Genomic DNA, 23,917 nt, shown 5'->3' with positions numbered 1-23,917 from the left:
GGATGGGGGGCAGTCTGTGGTTGGGGGACAGTCTGGGGATGGGGCACAGTCTGGGGATGAGGAACAGTCTGGGGATGGGGCACAGTCTGGGGATGGGGACAGTCTGGGGATGGGGCACAGTCTGGGGATGAGGAACAGTCTGGGGATGGGGACAGTCTGGGGATGAGGGACAGTCTGGGGGACAGTCTGGGGATGGGGGACAGTCTGGGGATGGGGACAGTCTGGGGATGGGGGCCAGTCTGGGGATGGGGGACAGTCTGGGGATGAGGGACAGTCTGGGGATGGGGGACAGTCTGTGGTTGGGGGACAGTCTGGGGATGAGGGACAGTCTGGGGATGAGGGACAGCCTGGGGATGGGGCACAGTCTGGGGGATGGGGGACAGTCTGGGGATGGGGGACAGTCTGTGGTTGGGGCACAGTCTGGGAATGGGGGACAGTCTGGGGATGGGGGACAGTCTGGGGGTGGGGCAGAGTCTGGGGATGGGGACAGTCTGGGGATGGGAGACAGTCTGGGGATGGGGGACAGTCTGGGGATGAGGGACAGTCTGGGGATGAGGGACAGTCTGGGGGACAGTCTGGGGATGGGGGACAGTCTGGGGGTGGGGCAGAGTCTGGGGATGAGGGACAGTCTGGGGATGGGAGACAGTCTGGGGATGAAGGACAGTCTGGGGATGAGGGACAGTCTGGGGGACAGTCTGGGGATGGGGGACAGTCTGGGGATGGTCAGTGTGGAGAGTTCATTACAACTGGACAATGATAGTAAGCATGTCCCACTGGGAATGGATGACACTGTCATTGCTCCAGCAGGCCCTCATGGATGGATTCCTTTATTCAATATATTCCCCAATCCCCTTGATTCCCCCACCAGTAATTTTTTTAAAGCTATTTTAACTCAGCGGGTTGTGTTACCATTACTTCCGCCACCACTGACACCCTAGCTGCATTCTATCATTTCAACAAGATGTGCACTACAGCAACTTGCCAAGGATCTTTCGATAGCATCTCCGAAACCTGCGACCTCTATCACCTAGAATGACAAAGGCAACAGATACATGGGAACACCACCACCCACATATTCCCCTCCAAGTCACTCACCACCCCGACTTGGAAATATAACACCGTTCCTTCACTGCCAATGATAGTACAGTAAGTTCACCAGTCTACAATCACAGTTCATGTCTCTTTGGGGGTGATTGGGGGTGGGGAATGCTGATAGTTCTCTTCTCCACTCTCTGGAAAACATGTCCCCAAGATTGCACAAGCCACGGGCTTCAAATTTCTCTCCCCAATAAACAAGATTTTGGTTCCTGGATTTTCTTTTGAAGAAGCGTGGGCGTAAAGCTGAGGTGGACTGGCACAGGAGCAGCAAGCTGGCTTGGCGGGCATTCATCAGCGAGCATCAATACTCATTCTCTCGGCCTCCCAGTGGCAACAGATTCTCTCCTCAAACTATGCCAATCAGGTTATTTTTACAGTGCAATGTCATGGTGGAAGAGGAAGGCATTCAGCCTTCAATGGGGCCCATGTTAGTCAGGGGGGAATACGTCAGCCACTGGTCAAAGTGCTGAAGCCTCGGGCATGAGTTAAGGTGGGGGGGGGGGGGGGGGGTTTGAGGAGAAGTTTTTTCACCTAGAGGGCATCGAGTTTTGGAACTCTCTGCTTGATCAGGTGGCAAAGGCAGAAATCCATATCACATTTGAAAAAATATTTATTCACTTGAAGTGTGTGGTGAACTGTCGGAGTTGGGCCAAGAGCTGGAAAGTGAATTGGCACAATACCTCTTTCTCAATCCTCCCAGACACAATGGGTCAAAGGGCTGCCTCCTGAACCTCAGGTTTCCTATGGCCAGGATTTTACAGATCTCCCCCCCCCCTCCCCCGCCTACTTCATGGGATATTACAGTGCGCCAAACTGAATGGAGATTTAAATTACTCTGCATATCCTTTGAGGGGAAACACGCGGGGCAATTAAATCCTGAATCACGTTTCTGATATTCACCTCGAATGTTCACCTGGTTGCCTTAAAACACCCATTACGCATCAACACTGATGAATAGAACATGGTGGGAGAAAGAAAAAAGTTTCCAATTTGTAGTTTTCCTTCTACAGTCAGTCCCCCATTATTTTTTTTACATCCATATATACTATATTTTACACATGTTCTGTCGCTGCCTCGGTTACAAATTAGATTTAAAAAAAACCTCTGGCAGTTCAAAGCAGACAAAGAAAGAAAGAATGCTGAGTGGATGGACCTGAGATTGGATGAGGATTGACCGTTTAAGCTCCCGAGGAAATAGAAACAGTCCTGTTAAGACATCTGCCGATCGATGCTGCGCTATTTCCTTCAATTGGGTTTTTGTGTGTGTTTCTTTTTTAAATTGCCATGCAGGTACCTTTAGGAAGAGAATGGCATGCTGTGGGAGAGTAGCGTCTGCTTCAGGAACGCAAAGTGAACATAAAAGTAACTCATGTGCAGCAAGTAGTCTTCAATCTCAGTCACGTGCCTCCTCTGTGCCGCGGCCGACTGTCCAGATGGCGAGAATCAAACCCTCTTTTTTCTCTGGTTCGAGGTTGTCGAGGGTGTACTTGGAGCCCACTCCCCTCGCAATAAGTCTCTGCATCGTCCTCGGGGGTTGTGGAGCGGAGGCAGGGGAGATGGGGGCTTGAGCAAAGGGGATAGAGACTTGAGGGGGTCAAGGGTAGCCTTTCTCACTCTCTCATCAGTAAAATACTCCAGCTCTCTCTCACTGCAGAGTTGAGCGTAGATCTTGAGTTAACACCGTGTCAGGAAGTAGGGCTCTGCCCTCCCCGTGGTTCTTCCAAGAGAGTTTATGCTAAGCAATTGTACCCAGAATCCGCAGGGACAGAGCTGATGAGGCGGTGCCGGACCTCTCTTCAAATAGCGCCAGCCTGACTGGGATCGTATCTTCTCTTCTTGACATTTCTTGCAACGTGCAGTGGAAAGGAGGGGGAAGGGGAGGGGCACAGGAGACACAATGGGGGAAGGGGAAGGAGGGAAAAGAGAAGAACATTAGTAACAGCACAGAGGAGCTTGCGTTTCTGACATGCTGCCTTCACGGTACAGTCATACCCTCGCTCTAAAGCTCCTTAGGATGCAGCGATCATTCCTGCAATGGCTGCAGATCACTGAAGGGGGAAAGGAATGGCACTGGGTGGCAATGAGAGGCACAATGGACCTCTGATCCAATTAAAAGCCATATGAATGACCCCTTTCTGGGCCATGGTGCAGTTCACCTAGCACGGTGGCTGGAAGGGAGGAGGGTGGGGCGAGTATCCAATTTTCCCTTCCTCCCTCTGGGTTGTGTGGGAGGAGATGGGGGAAAGGGGGAAGGAACAGCCCTCGGTGTCCCCCACAATACCATGGACAAACTGATGAAGGAGCTACGCTCCAAAAGCTCATGATTCCAAATAAACCTGTTGGACTTTAACCTGGTGTTGTAAGACTTCTTACTATGGACAAACTGGGCAGCTCGGCAGGACATGAACTCCCACCCTCTCTGCCGCGGCTACTCTGAACGCTAACGGGTTGGTTTTTGCTTGTGCCAATGACATTCGGTTTCCCTTCTTCCCTCTCTGCCAGTTTAAATTTTCACGTTCCATTTTGACAAATGGTACGGCCATTGCTAGCTGTGGAAGTGCTGCTACACAACACTCAACCCTTAGTTCTGTCTCGAATCAAGCTTTAGACTGAGGGATGCCTGTATAATTAAGCACAGCTGAGCAGCATTAAAGGGCTACTGGTCACACTTACACATCACACCTACTGTTACACCCCTGGAAAATGGACAGAGCCGTGACCTTTGCACGCTTGAGGGGTTCCTGGGAATAATGGGCAAGAGCTTCCTGCTCCTCCCTCCCACCCCTCGGAATGTAATCGGCTCTGCTGGCACCGGCTGTCCATTCTCCCAGGAAGGAGGTGGTGGTAGAGGAGGAGAAGGTGGGAGAGGAGGAGCAGGAGGAAATAAAGCTTGTTCTTTTACGGAGGGAAAAAAACAGCAAGACATCACAAAGCAATGGATATAGGGATGTGCTCCAACCTCCCCAAAGTCTGGCTTTATGTGGGGCATATATGCAAGGTCTCATGCTAAGGCATCCCAACCTATTGTGTATTCTTTTCCTTCCAAAAAACATGCCCACTACCGTTAGAAATGGCATGCAAAGAAAACCTAGAAGAAACCAGTGATCATGAGTAGTGTGCACTGACACGAAGAGTATACCAGAGGTCATGAACTATGCGGACAACCGAGAGTTAGTATACAATTCCCCCAGCTTAATGATTACGGATTCTTTTTCTTGAAGTGGTTAAAGCCCACCACTAAAAAGGCAAGGTGTGAGGTTGCCTTCGCCGCTCCAGAACAGAAGGGCACTGCTGTGAACAATCCTGAAGACAGGGTTGCCAACTGTGATCACAGGCATTCCTGGAGGTTTCATCACATGACTCGTGCCCCCCACCCCCTCCCTCCAGCCATTCGTCAGCCAACACATCTACCCTTGTGACGCGCGGCCTTCCAACGCCAATCGGAAAGCAACAAGACTCATTAACCATTGCTTGATGCTTGACTGTCAGTCAAACAGCCTTAATGTCACCATTTTCAATATTTTTATATCTGATAAAGAGAAAATGTTCAAAGAAAATGACAGTAAAAAGATCTTTTTTAATACCCATGATCCAGGGTCACACATAGTAGTGTCCTGGAGATTCTTCTTCAATTCCAGACCAACCCTGGAGGGTTGGAAACCCTACTGGGAGACAAGTGTTGTGGGAAAAACTGTGCACCTCGTTTATATTTTCTTTGAATGCTTTTGTTTATCATGAATAACAAAACAAATAGGAGTCGAGGGTGGGAGGTGAATGGCTGTTTGACAGTTATTAATTATCTAATACAGTCAAAAGGTGGTTTGCTTTTGAATTGCCATAAGGTAAATGATGTTGGTGAGATCAATGGTGAGAGACTGGGCACCTCAACAGGATGTGATGAAGCCTTCAGTAATACATTCAATGAGAGTTGGTCACTCTGGGTACAGTAATATTTGTGGCATAACATTAAAGATCTCGTTATCTACTTTTCTTCCCATCACGAGGTTTACCCCCACCCCCAACACACTTGTGAATGGTGATTCCGCAACTTGGTGTGGAGGCCCATGATGCCAAACAGAACAACGAGAATGACAACTGTGCTCAATATCTGAAGCATACAATAGCATTGCCAAACCTCACTGCATATTTGATACAAGATATGGAGCCAATCTAACAAGGCCAATCTCACCTCACGGAGTAACCTCAAACGACAACGGCAACTGTTGATTACCATTACCAAACTATGCATCAGGCTAATCTTCTTCTGTGAGACGTCCAGGCTGATGCTTGTTAATTCTTTTGCACTCCACGCATTGATGGTGAACACTCACTTAGACAATGAGGACCAAAATGGAGAGGGCTCATTTGGAAACGCAGTGAGAGACTTCGCTGGGAATGTCCAGAGGTGAGGGAGAGGCACTGGAGGGGGATGATGCACAAACCTCCAAACAATCAATTTACCCGGCCCTTCGAGCACAATCTGCCGCGTCAAATCAAAGTGGAAGCCAATCGTGCTTGATCCCGAGGGGCTGTCCCAGAAGATGACAACGTGGCTAGTTTTCCTGACCTTTGCCTCCCGGGAACAGCAAGCACAAAGTTCAGGAAAAGGTGGGAAGTGGGGCGGTGATGAAGACCAATTTCACCAGGCGCTCCGCTTCACCAGGCGCTTCCAGTATGTCACTCCAGGATCTCTGCACCAGGTGGAGGCACATTGCTGTCACACTGAATTCGTACAGCGCCTTTGACACACTGAAGAATTCCCAATGTGCTCTAGGAGTACTTTGGAAGTGTTATCACTCTTCCAATGTAAGAAATGTTGCAGCCAATTTTGCGCGGCAAGGTCCCACAAACAACAAAGTGATAATGACCAGGTTATCTGTTTTCTCAATTATGTTGGTTCTGGGATAAATCTTAGCGAATATCAGTGAACTCACTTTCTCATCCCTGAAATATTGCCATGAGATCTTTTATATCTACCAAGGAAAATGGACAGGGCAGGGCAATAGTTTAATTGCACCTCGACAGACAACACCTTCGACAGTGCAGCACCCCTCGAGTATTGCTCTGTGACCATCAATCTGAACTCTGTACTCAAGTCACGAGTGGAGGGTTTGAAACTACAATCTTCAGACTCAGAGTTGAGAGTGTTAACCACAGAGACACAGCTAGGAAGGCAGCAATAGGTATCTCTAATGCTTGAGCCACAAATCTCCCAGACATTGGGACACCCCAAGAAGCAACAACTGGAAGGCCCGAGGCCTTGCATTCAGGCTTACAGCTACTCTCCAAATTTTCTCCTCGGCTTTTTTGATGTTAGGTTCCGCTAGGGACAGATTTTCCCCAAAGCTCAGGACAGCAAAATATGGGACAAGAGACCTCAATCGATTTAAAGCAGGAACCTTTCAGATTCTGGTCAACAAATCGGATTCAATATTAACAGCAATGTACCAAGGGAATGATCTGCACAGATAGACCAAAGATCCTCTCCTGCCTGGAAGTGTTACTTTGCTACTTGCACATTCCAATGAAATGCTATCAACTGGGACACTGACTCAGACTGTGCAGGGAATCATGGGATGCAGAAACATGGCCACTTCCGAGATCATGGACATTCCTATGGGACAGTGACTGGGTGTAATCTCATTTGCTTTATGAACATCTTGCATAGCAGTTGTCATGGCAACAATAACTTGAGCTTATACACCCCATAACATAATTTCAAGACAGTTCACAGACTCGTTGGCCAATCAAAAAAGATTGACACTGCACGAGGAGAAATTAGGACCAAGAGCTTTGTTGTGAAATATCTTAAATCTAGAAGGGAAAGGTAGAGAGGCAAAAAGGTTTTTGAAGAGAATTGAAGAGTTTAGGGCTGAGGCTGCTTCAGACATGGCTGTCCACAATGGCTCAATGAAAATCAGGATGCGCAAGATGCCAGAACTGTAGGGGTGCAGAGGCCTCATAAGATCCTGGGGCTGAAAGGGGTTGTTAAGATCAGGAAAGTCAAGGTTTTGGAGGGAATTGAAATCAAGAAATAGAATTTTAAAATTGAGGCCCCTTCTGACTGGGATCCAATGTAGTGAGGGCAGGGGTGATGGGTGAACGGGACTCGGTGAGAGTTACAGGCAGAGTTTTAGATGAGCTCATTTCAATTATGGAAGATAGGAGACCAGCAATTACCTTGACGTAGCCAATATCTCCCAGGACATGTGGGAAACCTTCCTGTTGGAACCAACAATTCTACGGACACGTGCTTGTAGGATTAGGATAGCGGTTTTAATATACTCACAACAGAGCCAGCCTATTAGCCATTGAACATTCGGTGAACTAGCCGGCTGACTATGTGGCACTGATCTTTTATACAGCAGCTTCCGGGGGAGGAGTCCTGAGTAGAGCAAAGGGAGAAGCCCCGTACAACTCGAGCATTCCCAGAGCTACTCCCCCTAGAGGACAGGTAGTGCAGCTGCACTTACAATACAGACACATGTATATACAGATTATAATCCGGTGTGAATCACATTCACCACATTCACCCCCTGTGAAAAAATCGAGTCCAGCGGGGGTGGTGGCTCACAGATTTAGTCTGTCCGGTGGATGAATTGTTCTTTTCGATCTGCGGAGCACAGGGGTTGCAGCCTCTTGCGGAGGCTGTGTGGGTGTTGAGAGCTGGGGTACGATGGCAGACTCCGGGGCGGGACTCGTCCGAACTTTATACACCTCTGGCTCGACCGGAGACTGGGGGCGGGCTGGTTCTGGCGCGTGGAACCGGTGGGGTGAGCTTGCGGAATCGGGGGCAGCAGCATAGGGAACGGGGTAAGAGGTTCCTCAGCAGGGGTGGGGGGGGGGGGGGGGGGGGGGGGGCTGGATCCAGCAGGTGCCAGGTCCCGAAGGAATACTGTGTCCTGGCGACCGTCCGGGAACTCCACGAATGCGTACTGGGGGTTGGAATGGAGGAGGTGCACCTTTTCAACAAGATGGGTCAGTTTTGTGCCCCCTGACGTGCTTCCTCAGGAGGACCGGGCCTGGTGTCCTCAGCCACGCCGGAAGTGAGACTCCCGTGGTAGTGCCCCTAGAAAAAATGAAGAGTCGCTCGTGAGGGGTTTGATTTGTAGCTGTACAGAGGAGGGATCTGATTGCATGGAGCGCGTCTGGGAGGACTTCTTGCCATTGGGAGACTTGGAGTTTTCTAGACCGGATGGTCAGTAGGACGGTCTTCCAGACCGTTGCATTCTCCCTCTCCACCTGCCCGTTCCTCCTGGGGTTGTAACTGGTAGTCCTGCTCGAGACGATGCCCTTGTCGAGCAGGTACTGACGCAGCTCGTCGCTCATAAAGGACGAATCCCGGTCGCTGTGCACGTGGCTGGGGAAACCGAACAGGGTGAAGACACTATGCAGGGCCCTAATGACTGTGTGGGAGGTCATATCAGGGCATGGAATGGCAAAAGGGAATCGGGAGAACTCGTCGATGATGTTGAGGAAATAAATGTTCTTGTTAGTGGAGGGGAGTGGCCCTTTGAAATCGATCGCAAGGCGTTCAAAGGGCCTAGAAGCCTTGACCAGGTGGGCCCTGTCTGGTCTATAGAAGTGCGGTTTGCACTCTGCACAGATCGGGCAGTCCCTGGTGACCGCTTTTACCTCCTCGTTGGAGAAAGGCAGGTTTCGGGCTCTGATGTAGTGGGCGACCCGGGTGACCCCTGGATGGCAGAGATCAACGTGGATGGCTTTCAGACGGCTGATCTGCACGCTGGCGCATGTCCCGCGGGATAGGGCATCCGAGGGCTCGTTGAGCTTCCCCGGTCGATATTTAATATCGTAACTATAGGTGGAGAGTTTGATCTTCCACCGAAGGATTTTATCATTTTTTATTTTGCCCCTTTGGGAGTTGTCAAACATAAAGGCAACCGATCGTTGGTCGGTGATGAGGGTGAACCTCCTACCTGCGAGGTAGTGCCTCCAGTGACGAACAGCCTCCACGATGGCTTGTGCTTCTGTGATGATCGGAATACCTTGCCCCTTTAAGAGGCTTGTGATGATCGGAATACATTGCCCCTTTAAGAGGCTTGGAACCCTGGGGGACTCCGCCTCTGGCTACGCCCCCTGGGAAACAGTACTTAAGATGAGACTCCATTTTGCGAGCACACTTCTCATGGAGGCTGCCATTGTTCACTGCTTATTAAAGCCTTTGATTACTGACCTAACTTTCCTGTCGTAATTGAGAGTGCCTCAGCTTCCTTCTCGACTGAGGAGTGTCGGAGTTCTGAAGCGGATAGGGTACGGGAGAAAAATGCAATGGGCCTCCCTGCCTGATTTAAAGTGGCTGCTAGAGCTACCTCTGAGGCGTCGCTCTCAACCTGAAAGGGAGTGGATTCATCCACCGCCCGCATTGCTGCTTTGGCGATGTCCTCCTTGATGCAACTGAAGGACTGGCGCGCCTCAGCTGACAGGGGAAATCGTGTGGCCTTAAAGAGTGGGCGGGCTTTGTCCGCATATTGAGGGACCCACTGGGCGTAGTATGAAAAGAACCCCAAGCACCGTTTGAGGGCCTTTGGGCAATGAGGGAGGGGGAGTTCTAAGAGCATGCGGTCCGGGTCTGGGCCCAGGACTCCGTTCTCCACGACGTAGCCGAGGATGGCCAGTCTGTTTGTGCGGAAAACGCATTTCTCCTTGTTATAAGTGAGATTTAATTTCTGTGCCGTTTGGAGAAAACGGTGGAGGTTGGCGCCGTGGTCCTGCTGGTCATAGCCGCAGATGGTAACATTGTCCAGATACGGAAACGTGGCCCGCAGCCCGTACTGGTCTACCATTCGGTCCATTGCTCGTTGGAACACCGAGACCCCGTTAGTGACGCCGAAATGGAAGAGGCGGCCATCGGCCTCAAATGCCTCCAGGCGGATTGGGAGCTGGTGGTATGCAGACTTCAGATCCACCGTGGAAAATAGCCGATGTTGGGCGATCTGATTAACCATGTCTGAAATTCTGGGGAGGGGATACGCGTCTAGGAGCGTAAAGCGATTTATGGTCTGGCTATAGTCGACAAAATTTTTCCCCGGTCTTGACCACCACCTGAGCTCTCCAGGGACTATTACTGGCCTCTATGATCCCCTCACTGAGCAGCCGTCGGACCTCCGATCGGATAAAGACCCTATCCTGTAGGCTGTATCGCCTGCTGCGAGTAGCTACTGGCTTGCAATCTGGAGTGATATTGGCGAAGAGCAGAGGGGGGGAGATGCGCAGCGTGGCTAGGCTGCAGATAGTGAGTGGGGGCAGGGGCCCGCCGAAGCTGAGGGTGAGGCTCTTGAGGTTGCACTGGAAATCCAGGCCTAATAAGAGTGGCGCGCAGAGGTCAGGCAGGCCATAAAGTTTAAATTTAGAATAACTAGCGCCTCGAATTGTGAGCGTAGCGACGGTGCGTCCTTGGATTTGGACTGAGTGGGCGCCCGAAGCGAGGGCGATAGTTTGGCTCACCGGAAAAATAGAAAGCGAACAGCGTCTTACCAGCTCTGGATGTATAAAGTTCTCGGTGCTCCCGGAGTCAAAGAGGCATGGCGTGCTGTACCCGTTGATCTGGACCTCCGCCATCGAACTTCGTAGGTGCTTGGGGCGGGATTGATCCAGGGTGACTGCGCTGAGTTGCGGGTAGTTGGCGGCTCGATCAGCTGTGCTGGAGTGGCCCCGTGATGACTGCCCTCTGAGTTCGTAGTCGTCGATGTGAGTTTCAGAGTTTGAAGGGGATGGATCCCAAGGTGGCCGCCCCCATGAGTCGCACATGACCGGCCGCATGGAGGAGGATTACCAAGATGGCTGCCCCCATGAGTCGCACATGACCGGCCGCATGGAGGAGGATTACCAAGATGGCCGCCCCCATGAGTCACACATGTCGGGTGGGGGCGGAGTCGGCATACAGGCTGCAGCATTTCGGGGCCTGCAGGCCTGTGAATTCAGGGAACGAGTGCTTTGAGCTGTGGGAGGGTTAGAGGCTGGGGCTTTCTTCGCCAGACACACTCTGGCATAGTGTCCTTTTCGCCCGCAGCTGCTGCAGGTCGCGTTACGGGCCGGGCAGTGCTGCCGCGGGTGCTGGCTTTAGCCACAGAAATGGCAGGCTGAAGCAGCCGGGTAGCTGGCTGGGGCAGCAGAGTAACTGGCTTTGGCAGCGCAGTAGCTGGGGGGCCATGCGGCACAGGCTTGGGGGGGGACTGTTGGTTGGGGGTCCACGATGAGGTCGCGGGGTCCGCGGGAAACGAGGTGAGGCTGCGGAAGGAAACTTCCACAGTGGTAGCAGCCTCCACGGTAGTGTCTAAGTCTTGGGCCCCCTTTTCTAGCAGTCTTTGGCGCACATAGTTAGATCTAAGGCCCGCCATGAAAACGTCCCGCACAGCAAGCTCCCTATGTTCCGCCGCAGTAACGGCTTGATAATTACAGTCATTGGAAAGATTGTTCAATTCCCTTACAATCTTGGCTAGCGTTTCTGTAGGCCGCTGACGGCAGGTCGTAAACACGTGGCATGCATAAACCTTGTTAATGGGCCTAACGTACATTTTGTCCAATATCGCCAGCGCTGCGGTGTAAGAACTGGCCGGATTTAGCTGTGTGGAGATTCTGTGGCTTACCCTCGCGTGCAGTAGGCTGAGTTTTTGTTCCTCCGTTGTTCCAGCGGTGCTGGCTTCTGCCAGGTAGGCTTTAAAACATCTCAGCCAGTGGGAAAAAATTTCCTTAGCCTCTGCATCCTCTGGGTCGAGTTCTAGGCGTCCAGGCTTGAGGGCTGCTTCCATGATTTCTTCGACTGTTTCCTGAGTATATTAAATTGTTGGAACCAACAATTCTACGGACACGTGCTTGTAGGATTGGAATAGCGGTTTTAATATACTCACAACAGAGCCAGCCTATTAGCCATTGAATTTTCGGTGAACTGGCCGGCTGACCATGTGGCACTGTTCTTTTATACAGCAGCTTCCAGGGGAGGAGTCCTGGGCAGAGCCAAGGGAGAAGCCCTGTACAACTCGAGCATTCCCAGAGCTACTCCCCCTGGAGGACAGGTAGTGCAACTGCACTTACAATACAGACACATGTATATACAGATTATAATCCGGTGTGAATCACATTCACCACACTTCCGTTCTACAGGAGGAAGATTCTCCAATCCAGATGTTGCATGCAGATCAATTTGCAAGTGGTGACACAACTCTGTTTCAGCTTATCAAGAATTGAGGATACGGGAATCCTCGAGTGTGTGGAAGTACAGCATCAGATGTAGCGGTGACTTTGGCCAAAATTCCTCATGGGTTATTGAGACACCATCTGTTAGGCTTCTCTTCCTCACATCAAGGACATATTGTGCCTCAGAACTACAGTGCAACTTTAAAGCTAACAGCAATCAAGAATAAGAAAGGCAATTCTTGGCGATGGGAGAGGAAGGAATATTTGCTCTAAGAAAGCAAAATTAGAGGCCTGATCAGTAAAATGTAGGTCAAATTCAATCCAGCCAATTAGCTTCCCATCAGTTCAATCACAAACATCAGCTAAGTGATGGAAGGTGTTGTTGACCGTGCTACAAGCAGCACTCATCAGCAATAACCTCCTCATATGCTCAGTCTGAGTTCTGCCAGCTCCAGAAATCATTAGGGGCTGTTTAGCACACTGGGCTAAATCACTGGCTTTGAAAGCAGACCAGCAGCACGGTTCGATTCCCGTAACAGCCTCCCCGAACAGGCGCCGGAATGTGGCGATTAGGGGCTTTTCACAGTAACTTCATTTGAAGCCTACTCGTGACAATAAGCGATTTTCATTTCATTTCATTTCATGACAGCTGTGGTCCAAATGTGCATTAAAGAGCTGAACACCAAAAGTGAGGTGAGAGTGACTGCCCTGGACATCAAGGCAACATTTAACCAAGTGCGACATCGAGGAGTTTTACTAAAGCTGGAATAACACGGGAATCAGGGGGAAAACTCTCCACTGGTTGGATTCCTACCTGGCACAGTAACAGATAGTTATGGCTGTTGGGAGTCAATCATCACATTGCTGTAGGAGTTCCTCAGGATAATGTCCAAGGCCCAACCATCTTCAGCTACCTCATTCCCTCCATTACAAAGTCAAAAGTGGGGGTGTTCATTGATGATTGCAGTGTTTAGTCCCATTTGCAACTCCTTGAATAGTGAAGCAGCCCATGAGAGCATGTAACAAGACATGGCCATGGGGTAAGTAACACTAATGTCGTACAAGTGCCAGGCAACGACCATCTCCAACAAGAGAGAATCTAACCTTCTCCATTTGACATTCAATGGCATTACCATCGCTGCATCGCCCACTATCAACATCCTGGTAGGTTACCATTGACCAGAAACTGAATGGGATCAGCCATAAAAATACTGTGGATGGCCAGAGACTGGGATTTCTGAGGCAAGTAATTCACCTCCTGATTCCCGAAAACCTGTCAACCACCTCCAAAATACATGCCAGGAGTGTGATGGAATATTGTCCACTTGGCTGAATGCTTTCAGCTCTCACAATATTCAAGATGTTCGCCACCATCCAGGACATAGCAGCCCTTTTGATTGGCACCTACACATGGTGGCAGCAGTGGATCCCAACTACAAGATTCACTGCAGCAACTCGTCAAGGATCCTTCAGCAGAACCATCCAAACACACACCCTCTACCACCTGGATGTGGGAGGCATGGCGGCACAGTGGTTAGCACTGCTGCTTCAATGCACCAGGGATCTGGGTTCAATTCTGGCCTTTGGTGACTGCCTGTGTGGAGTTTGCACGTTCTCCCTGCGTCTGCATGGGTTTCCTCCGGGTGCTCCTGTTTCCCCCCCACAGTCCAAAGACGTGCATTGTCGGTGGATTGGCCATGCTGAAATTGCATGTTAGTGTCCAGAGATGTTCAGGTCAGTTAGCGTTACGAGGATAGAGTGGGGGAGACAGCCCAGAGTGTTCTTTCAGAGGGTCAGTGCAGACTCGATGGGCCAAATGGCCTCCTTCTGCACTGTGGGGAATCTACGGATTCTATGGAGATGGACAAGGACAGCAGATGCATGAGAACATCACCATCAGCTGGTGCCCTACCAAGTCGCACATCATCCTAACTTGGATGTTCCTTCATTGTCGCTGGGTCAAAATCCTGGAACACCTTTCCTAACAGCACTGTGGGCGTACCTAGACAACACGGACTGCAGTGGGTAAGGAAGGTGGTCGGCCACCACTTTCTTGAGGGCAAGTAGGGATGGGAAAAAAAATGCTGGCTTGCCACATGAATAATGAAAACAAAGACTTCCGAGAGGCAGACATTGAGTCCTTTTTAGATCCGAGGTTAGACATGTTGCAATAAACAGAAAACGCTGGAAATGAGCAACAGGTCTGGCAGTGTCTGTTAGAGAAACAGAGTTAACATTTCAGGGTCTGTGACCTTTCAGCACAACAGGAAAAGGTTAGAAATGCAACAGGTTTTGAGTGGGATGAGAAGAAAAGGAAGGCCCATAACAGGAATGTAAAGCAGGAGAGACTGAGTGACACCCAAGTTGTTCTTCCAAGGCCCATATATCTTGTCATACTCTGCTGATTATTTCCAGTGATTTCTGCTTTCATTTCAGATTAACAACATCCACAGTTTTCGATTAGGCATGTTGAACTCCAGATAACTTTGAGAATGCTTGCTTGACTCTGCCTAGGAGTCATGCCTGAAATGAAAAACCCAATACCAGTGGCAGATTGAGTAGGAATTGAGAAAGGTTTTTACAAAGCCTTTCACATTCGCCCCAAATTACTTTATTGGCATTTGATTGGCTTTGGCAGTGTTGTTAAGTAGGCCCAGACAGCAGTCAATTTACAAAATTAGTCAAGGGAACAATAGTTGCCAGGACAACTCCCTCTGCCAGCAGGCAGGGCCTCGCTTGAACACTACATCCAAAAGATTACAGCAGTAAGACTACAGCACTCTTTCATTGCAGGACTAAAGCATTAGGCAAAAACAGACATTTGATTACAAGCGGGATTTCAGACCCAGAGGTGAGTGTGGACCGGCAACCTATTATCCTCTGCCCAGAGCTGAAGAGCAACTGTAAAGCTGAAAAGTGTGCACCATCTACAAGATACACTTTGGCAAGTTGCCAAGGCTTCTTCGATAGGGCTTTCCAAATCCAGGACCTCTACCACCTAGAAGGCCAAGGGCACAGGCACATGGGAATACCACCACTTGCAAATTCCACTCCAAGTCACACTCCATCTTGACATGGAGCAGTATCGCTCTTCCTTCACTGTACCTGGGTCAATATTCTGGAACTGCCTTCATAACGGCACTGTGGGTATACCTACACCACATGGACTGCCACAGTTCAAGAAGGCAGTTCAGAATCACCTTCTTAGGGCAGCACGGTGGCACAGTGGTTAGTATTGCTGCCTACGGCGCTAAGGATCTGGGTTCAAATCCCGGCCCTGGGTCACTGTCTGTGTGGAGTTTGCACGTTCTCCCCGTGTTTGCGTGGGTTTCGCCCCCACCACCCAAAAAGATGTGTAGAGTAGGTGGATTGGCCACGCTAAATTGCCCCTTAATTGGAAAAAATAATTGGGTACTCTAAATTTTTTTTTTAAATCACCTTCTTAAGGGCATCTAGGGATGGGTAATAAATGCTGGCATAACCAGTGACCCCCCCCTCCCCCCATAAATGAATGGGATAAAAAGACTTCCGGGCGGTATTCTCAGGAACATTAGTTGTGAAGTGAAAGTGTGAGAGCGTGGAATGGAGAGTTTGGAAGGCAGATGTCTGAAGAAGATTACAGAGACAGGAATGGGGGAAGCCATGGAAGGAAATTCTAAATATGAGCTGTTGGATAATCAACGTTAGGTGGCTGAGGACAAACGTGATGAGCAACTGGAGTTTGGTGCATGATTGATTCCAGGGAGAAGAATCAGTTTGCCTTACTCTCAGACACTGACCATGCTGATAAGATAGATAGCTACCTGCCTAACCTGGGAATACTGCGAGAAACCAATATACAAGTTACACAACAAAGATCACAAACCATTAATTTTGCAATGAGTTCTAAAAGACAAAGTAGCAGCAGGTTAAAGACAATACAGAATAAAAACTACATATACTGCAGCCAGTCGAAGGAGAACCATTGGAAATTCTCAGCTTTTGAGTTATGCTCCTGACCATATTTGTAAGCAGTTCCATCTGCAAAACTGTTGCATTTTTGTGTCAACAACACTAATTATATAGTAAAAATTGTATCCTCCCATTTATCCATACCTCCCCAGTAGCCTTAAGAGAAAGATAGATGACTACCCTATAAACAGTTCCCAGCTATACTTCACCTAGCTTCTCTCTCGGCAGGTAGCATCCTTGTTGACAGAGTTTGTTAATTATGGTTTATGGAAATGATAGCATTGTCGGCCCCCATGAACTACCTCAACAGGTAAGGGGATTAAACACATGCTGTTGGGGGTAGTCTGTACCACACTCTAAATATCTAAGTTAATGGCCCCCTTCCCCTAGCTTAGGGATTCTATTTTTCAACAAAATGCATTTGCAATCCACAAGTTCCTTTAGAGGTGGAAGTATTCCTCTTATTCTTTAAAATCCACCACCACCACCCCGCTCCACTAGTATAGCTTCTGCACCATCTGGGAAGAGGATGCTGCAGGTAGCCAAGCAGATGCATACATACTAGAAGATAGGAGCAAAGAACAAAGAACAAAGAAAATTACAGCACAGGAACAGGCCCTTCGGCCCTCCCAGCCTGCGCCGATCCAGATCCTTTATCTAAACCTGTCTCCTATTTTCCAAGGTCTACTTCCCTCTGTTCCCGCCCATTCATATACCTGTCTAGATGCTTCTTGAATGATGCTATCGTGCCCGCCTCTACCACCTCCGCTGGTAAAGCGTTCCAGGCACCCACCACCCTCTGCGTAAAAAACTTTCCACGCACATGTCACCTTGAAATCATGACCCCTTGTAACTGACACCCCCACTCTTGGGAAAAGCTTGTTGCTGTCCACCCTGTCCATACCTCTCATAATTTTGTAGACCTCAATCAGGTCCCCCCTCAACCTCCGTCTTTCCAACGAAAACAATCCTAATCTACTCAACCTTTCTTCATAGCTAGCACCCTCCATACCAGGCAACATCCTGGTGAACCTCCTCTGCACCCTCTCCAAGGCATCCACATCCTTCTGGTAATGTGGCGACCAGAACTGCACGCAGTATTCCAAATGTGGCCGAACCAAAGTCCTATACAACTGTAACATGACCTCCCAACTCTTGTACTCAATACCCCGTCCGATGAAGGCAAGCATGCTGTATGCCTTCTTGACCACTCTATCAACCTGCGTTGCCACCTTCAGGGTACAATGGACCTGAACTCCCAGATCTCTCTGCACATCAATTTTCCCCAAGACCCTTCATTGACCATATAGTCCGCTCTTGAATTTGATCTTCCAAAATGCATCACCTCGCATTTGCCTGGATTGAACTCCATCTGCCATTTCTCTGCCCAACTCTCCAAACTATCTATATTTTGTTGTATTCTCTGACAGTCCTCCTCACTATCTGCAACTCCACCAATCTTAGTATCATCTGCAAACTTGCTAATCAGACCACCTATACCTTCCTCCAGGTCATTTATGTAGATCACAAACAACAGTGGTCCGAGCACAGATCCCTGTGGAACACCACTAGTCACCCTTCTCCATTTTGAGACACTCCCTTCCACCACTACTCTCTGTCTCCTGTTGCCCAGCCAGTTCTTTATCCATCTAGTTAGTACACCATGAACCCCATACGACTTCACTTTTTCCATCAACCTGCCATGGGAAACCTTATCAAACGCCTTACTAAAGTCCATGTATACGACATCTACAACCCTTCCCTCATCAATTAACTTTGTCACTTCCTCAAAGAATTCTATTAGGTTTGTAAGACATGACCTTCCCTGCACAAAACCATGCTGCCTATCACTGATAAGTCTATTTTCTTCCAGATGTGAATAGATCCTACCCCTCAGTATCTTCTCCAACAGTTTGCCTACCACTGACGTCAAGCTCACAGGTCTATAATTCCCTGGATTATCCCTGCTACCCTTCTTAAACAAAGGGACAACATTAGCAATTCTCCAGTCCTCCGGGACCTCACCCGTGCTCAAGGATGCTGCAAAGATATCTGTTAAGGCCCCAGCTATTTCGACCCTCGCTTCCCTCAGTAACCTGGGATAGATCCCATCCGGTCCTGGGGACTTGTCCACCTTAATGTCTTTTAGAATACCCAAAACTTCCCCCTTCCGTATGACAACTTGACCGAGAGTATTTAAACATCCATCCCTAGCCTCAACATCCGTCTTGTCCCTCTCCTTTGTGAATACCGATGCAAAGTACTCATTAAGAATCTCACCCATTTCCTCTGAGTCCACGCATAAATTCCCTCTTTTGTCTTTAAGTGGGCCAATCCTTTCTCCAGTTACCATCTTGCTCCTTACATACGAATAAAATGCTTTGGGATTTTCCTTAACCCTGTTAGCCAAAGATATTTCATGACCCCTTTTAGCCCTCTTTATTGCGCGATTGAGATTTCATCACGATCATCCAACTCAATAGCCTAATCCTGCGTTCTTCCCATAGCCTTTGATGCCATTTGCCCCAAGTGCTATATCGAGCCACCTCGTGAATATATTCAATGTTCCAGCATCAACTACTTCCTGTGGTAATGAATTCCACAGGCTCACCACTCTGAGTGAAGAAATGTCTCCTTATCTCTGTCCAAAATGGTTTAGCCTGAATCCTCAGACTGTGACCCCTGGTTCTGGACACACCTATCATTGGTAACATCTTCCCTGCATCAACCTTGTCTAGTCCCGTTAAAATTTTATAAGTCCCTATGAGATCCCCCCTCATTCTTCTGAACTCCAGCGAGAACAATCCCAACCTAGTCAATCTCTCCTCATATGACAGTCCCGCCATCCCTGCAATCAGTCTGGTAAACCTTCACTGCACTCCCTCGAGAGCAAGAACATCCTTCCTCAGAGGAGACCAAAACTGCACATAATACTCCAGGTAAGGCCTCACCAAGGCCCTGTATAATTGCAGCAACACTTCCCTGCTTCTGTACTCAAAACCTCGCGCAATGAAGGCCAACATACCATTAGCCTTCTTTACTGCCTGCTGCAGCTGCATGCTTACCTTCAGCAACTGGGGCACAAGGACACCCAGGTCCCACTGCACACTCCCCTCTCCCAATTTACAACCATTCAGGTAGTAATCTGCCTTCCTGTTTTTGCTTCCAACGTGAATAACATCACATATATCCAGATTTTACTGCATCTGCCATTGATTTGCCCACTCACCCACCATGTCCAGATCATGCTGTAGGATCCCTGCACCTTCATCACAGTTCACCCTCCCATCCAACTTGGTATAGTCTGCAAACTGTGAGATGTTGCATTTTGTTCCCTCATCCAAATCATTAATATAATTGTGAATAGCTGGGGTCCCAGCACCACTCCCTGTGGTACCCCACTAGTTAATGCCTGCCAATTTGAAAAGGACCCATTAATCCCTAATCTTTGTTTCCTCTCTGCTAACCAGTTTTCTATCCACCTCAATACATTTCCCCCAATCCCATGCGCTTCTATTTTGCACAATTATCTCTTGTGCGGGACTTTGTCAAACGCCTTCTGAAAATCCAAATATACCACATCGACTTGCTCCCCCTTGTCAACTGTACTGGTTACATCTTCAAAGAATGCCAACTGATTTGTCAAGCGTGATTTCCCCTTCAGAAATCCATGCCGACTCTGACTGATCCTGCCACTGCTTTCTAAATGTTCCGCTATAAAGTCCTTGATAATGGATTCAACAATTTCCCCCACTACCGATGTTAGGCTTAATGGTCTATAATTCACTGCTGTCTCTCTTCCTCCCTTTTTGAAAATTGGAGTGACGTGAGCTACCCTCCAATCTGCAGGGACAGTTCCAGAGTCTATAGAATCCTGGAAGATGACCACCAATGCATCCACTCTTTCCAGAGCCACCTCTTTAAACACTCTGGGATGCAGATTCTCAGGCCCTGCGGATTATCCACCTTCAGTCCCATCAATTTTCCCAGCACCATTTCTCTACTAATGTTGATTTCCCTCAGCTCTTCCTTCTCACTAAACCTTTCATTCTCCAACATTTCTGGTGTCTGATTTGTCCTTTTTTGTGTAGACAGAACCAAAGTATGTATTCAATTGTCCCTTATTATGCACGGTAAGCAGCACGGTAGCACAAGTAGCTAGCACTGTGACTTCACAGCGCCAGGGTCCCAGGTTAGATTCCCCGCTGGGTCACTGTCTGTGCGGAGTTGCAAGTTCTCCTCGTGTTTGCGTGGGTTTCCTCCGGGTGCTCTGGTTTCCTCACACAGTCCAATGATGTGCAGGTCAGGTGGATTGGCCATTATAAATTGCCCTTCGTGACCAAAAAGGTTAGGAGGGGTTATTGGGTTACAGGGATAGGGTAGAAGTGAGGGCTTAAGTGGGTTAGTGCAGACTCGATGGGCTGAATGGCCTCCTTCTGCACTGTATGTTGTCTGTAGGGGACCTACATTTCTCTTTACTAATCTCTTCCTCTTTACATATCCATAGAAACACTTGGGATGGGATTCTCCGAGCCCCTGCCAGGCTGGAGAATCGCTGGGGGGGGGCGGCGTGAATCCCGCCCAGCCGCCGGTTTTTCGGCTGGGGCGGGAATCGCACTGCGCCGGTCAGGGGCTGTTGGCAGCGGCCCCTCTGGTGGATTCTCTGGCCCGCAATAGGCCGATTGGCAGCCCGTTTTCGGAGGGTCCCGCCAGCGTATATTACACCACGTCCGTACCGGCGGGACCTGGCTCTGCGGGCAGCCTGCGGATTTCTCGAGGTGGCGTGGGGGGATCTGGCCTGGAGGGGCCCCCACGGAGGTCTGGCCTGTGATCTGGGCCCACCGATCCGCGGGCGGGCCTGTGCCGTGGGGGCACTCTTTCCCTCCGCGCCGGCTGGTCTAACAGTCCGCCATGGCCGGCGTGGAGAAGAACCCCCCTGCGCATGTGCTGGGATGACGCCAGCACATGCTGGCGCTCCCGCGCATGCAGCAACTCGAGCCGGTCAACGGAGGCCCTTCTGCGTTGGTTGGCACGGCGCCCACTCCGCCGGCACCGGCCTAACCCCTGAAGGTGCGGAGGATTCCGCACCGTCGGTACGGCCCGCCCAGCCGGTTAGGGGAGAATCCCGCCCTTGGTGTCAGTCTTTATGTTCTCTGCAAGCTTCCTTTCATACTGTACTTTCCCTTTCTTAATAAATACTTTTGTCCTTCTTTGCTGATTTCTAAAATTGATAAAATTGACATGATGGAACCATTGAGGCGACTTCACTAATCTCTACTGAACAATAATTTAAAAGTATTATGACAAATGGCAAAGAGGTTTAGAAATATAACAATGACAATCATGGGGAGTATGTCTTCTAGGAAAAATAAAATTTTGGGTGAGATTCTCTGGCCACTCCGCAGTGTGTTTCCTGGCAGCAGGAGGCGGCCCATTGTTGACTGCCATCGTGTCAATGGGATATCCAACTGAATCCACCACACGCCTTCGGGAAACCCACGGCTAGGGGTCTGCCTCCAGCGGGAACGGACCATCCCGCCAATGTGAAAAGCCAAAGATCTCGCCTGATGCTCACACAATGCCCACAAGTTACCATCTTTTTTTCTCATCCGGCTTCATGTCAACTTCCTCAAGGAGTGGAATACTGAAACAACAGTGCGACAATATGTCCCCATAGACTAGGGGTAAGATTCTCTGGCCTCCCCGGGGCATGAGGTGGCCTGCTGTTGGCTGGCAGCAGGACCATCTGGTCCTGCCGCTATCAATGGGATTTCCCCACGTCACTGGGAAACCCTTGATGGGGGTACACCATCAGCAGGATAGGAAGATGCTGCCGGTGGGATGGTTGGAAGAACTTGCCCCAGGCAGGCAGGGAGGATGTCGCCTGGCCGCTAAATCAATAGCACGCCAACTGAAGCATTCAAAACAAAGAAACAAATGGTTGATCCAGTTTCCTGTATTCCACGTACCTCTTCCCAACAGGTCTCCCATGCCCATTTAGATCCTATAAGGATCATGATGAATCCCAATGAAATCAATCTGGACTCCTTCCCACAACTAACAATTGATCAGTGCATCAAAACCACTTTGCAATGTACCAGTCTTGCAAATCACCGAGGGATATCAGATAATGACACAAATTAAAGATATATATATATATACTTTATAAAACATGCACTTCAAGCTTTGAGCTAGGCCAGTCCAAACTGTCTGTGGTTCTGCTGCAGACCGATTGATGGAAAAAGAACGTTTCTCCGTTACCTGGGATTTTTTTTGTCACAGAGAGAAACGGAAGAAAAAAAAGACAGCAAATTTTTCAGCGCTGTCCCTTCAGATTAATAGTCGATCTTTCAGCCAGAATTATTATTTTTGTTAGATCTTGTAGCAGGACCTCAAAACTTGGTGTCGTAAGCAGAGTGTAGTGCCACAGCTATTGAAGATAAGACATGCGACATTGCTTACTTAAAGCCCCATCCTGTCCCCCCAAGGACAATAGCAGCCACCAGGATGGCGCCTGCGATGGACCCTATTATAAGATTGGTTGCACTAGGACCTGTGACAAAGGATCATGGGAAGAAACAGCATCAGAACCAATCACCGAGGTCGCACTTGAGGGAATACAATTTTTAGTTCATGCTAATAAAAATAATCAAATAACAAAACTTTTATCACTTCAATGTTAAAACACTACATCATGCAAAAAATACCATTAAGTAAATGAAACCGCCAAGGTCCCACTCTACATCTTAAAAGAAGACAAGGTTGGATGATTAGATCTGTGAAGAGGATTCCTTAGATAAAACCCGTTTTTTAGCTAAGGCGCTCAAAGACAACTGCTCAACTGTGGAAATGTGGTGCCGAGTCAGTTCTGGAATTTTCTACAGGGATAGAGGAAAGAGAGAGAGATAGGGGGAGTGAGACAGAGAGAGAGGAAGAAACAGCGAGAGAGGGGCAGAGAGAGAGAGAATGGAAGTGAGGGAATGGAAGATGGAGACTAGAGGTGGGGAGATTTAGAGCGAGAAGAAGAGGGGACAAGGAGGCCAAGGAGAAAGAGGGAGATTGGGGAAAAGTATGTGAAGAAAGATTGTGATCTCTGTATACTTCAATTGGACACTTCAACAAATTTGGACAATACTTAATTTTTATTCAACCATGATCATAATGAATGGCAGGCAGGCTCGTAGGGCCGAATGGCCTCCTCCTGCTATATTTTATGTATGATTCTTAGAGATGTGTTCTTTGTTGAGGATTTAACATGCACTAACTACGTGTATGAGCAGGTTTGTACCAAAGATGTTTTTTTCAACCCAACGAACTAAGTAGTATTTTTTAAGTGTTCATTAGTCCACAACTGCATGTGGATAAATTAATTCAATCAGAAACGTTGGAGAACATTTGTTAATAGAGTTAAAGCCTTATATCATAATATTGTTGGATCACACGCAGTCATTTTCAAACAGACCAATGGCAGGCGAATGCCTCTAGTGCTGATTTGCTGGCATGATGCCTGCAGAGTCGGAGGAATAGTTCTTCAGATAAAGATGGGGTCGCACTTCCACATAAGTGCCCTGGGTCCAGTGTAATAATCTATCCTGAGTAATTAAACTAACTGGAATGAGCACTGTTTGCAACAAACCTAAAATTGCAAACACGGTCGCCATGACGGTTCTGTAGTGCATTGCGGTAGCATGCGAGTCCAGGAGTTTCAAACAGT

General features: G+C 48.9%; 1 protein-coding gene across 5 annotated transcripts in view; it reads right to left on the bottom strand.

Moving 5' to 3' along the window:
* Positions 1-590: 590 nt before the first annotated feature.
* The window catches only part of LOC119958886 (disintegrin and metalloproteinase domain-containing protein 23-like), a 243,561-nt gene continuing 220,234 nt past the window's right edge, over positions 591-23,917 (bottom strand). For 3 of the 5 annotated variants that reach the window (XM_038787403.1, XM_038787435.1, XM_038787428.1), the window contains 2 exons: positions 22,666-22,756; positions 591-2,943 (listed from right to left, as the gene is read on the bottom strand). In XM_038787403.1, the coding sequence (XP_038643331.1) occupies positions 2,895-2,943; positions 22,666-22,756 (140 nt within the window). In that variant the 3' untranslated portion in view covers positions 591-2,894. The remainder of the gene's footprint in view (positions 2,944-22,665; positions 22,757-23,917) is intronic. The other 2 variants (XM_038787411.1, XM_038787419.1) reach the window with 1 other exon arrangement.

The sequence above is a fragment of the Scyliorhinus canicula genome, chromosome 2, assembly GCF_902713615.1.
Source record: "Scyliorhinus canicula chromosome 2, sScyCan1.1, whole genome shotgun sequence".
Lineage (NCBI taxonomy): Eukaryota > Metazoa > Chordata > Chondrichthyes > Carcharhiniformes > Scyliorhinidae > Scyliorhinus > Scyliorhinus canicula.
The sequence above is the reverse complement of the archived record's forward strand: the minus strand, read 5'-3'. Positions and strand labels throughout refer to the sequence as shown.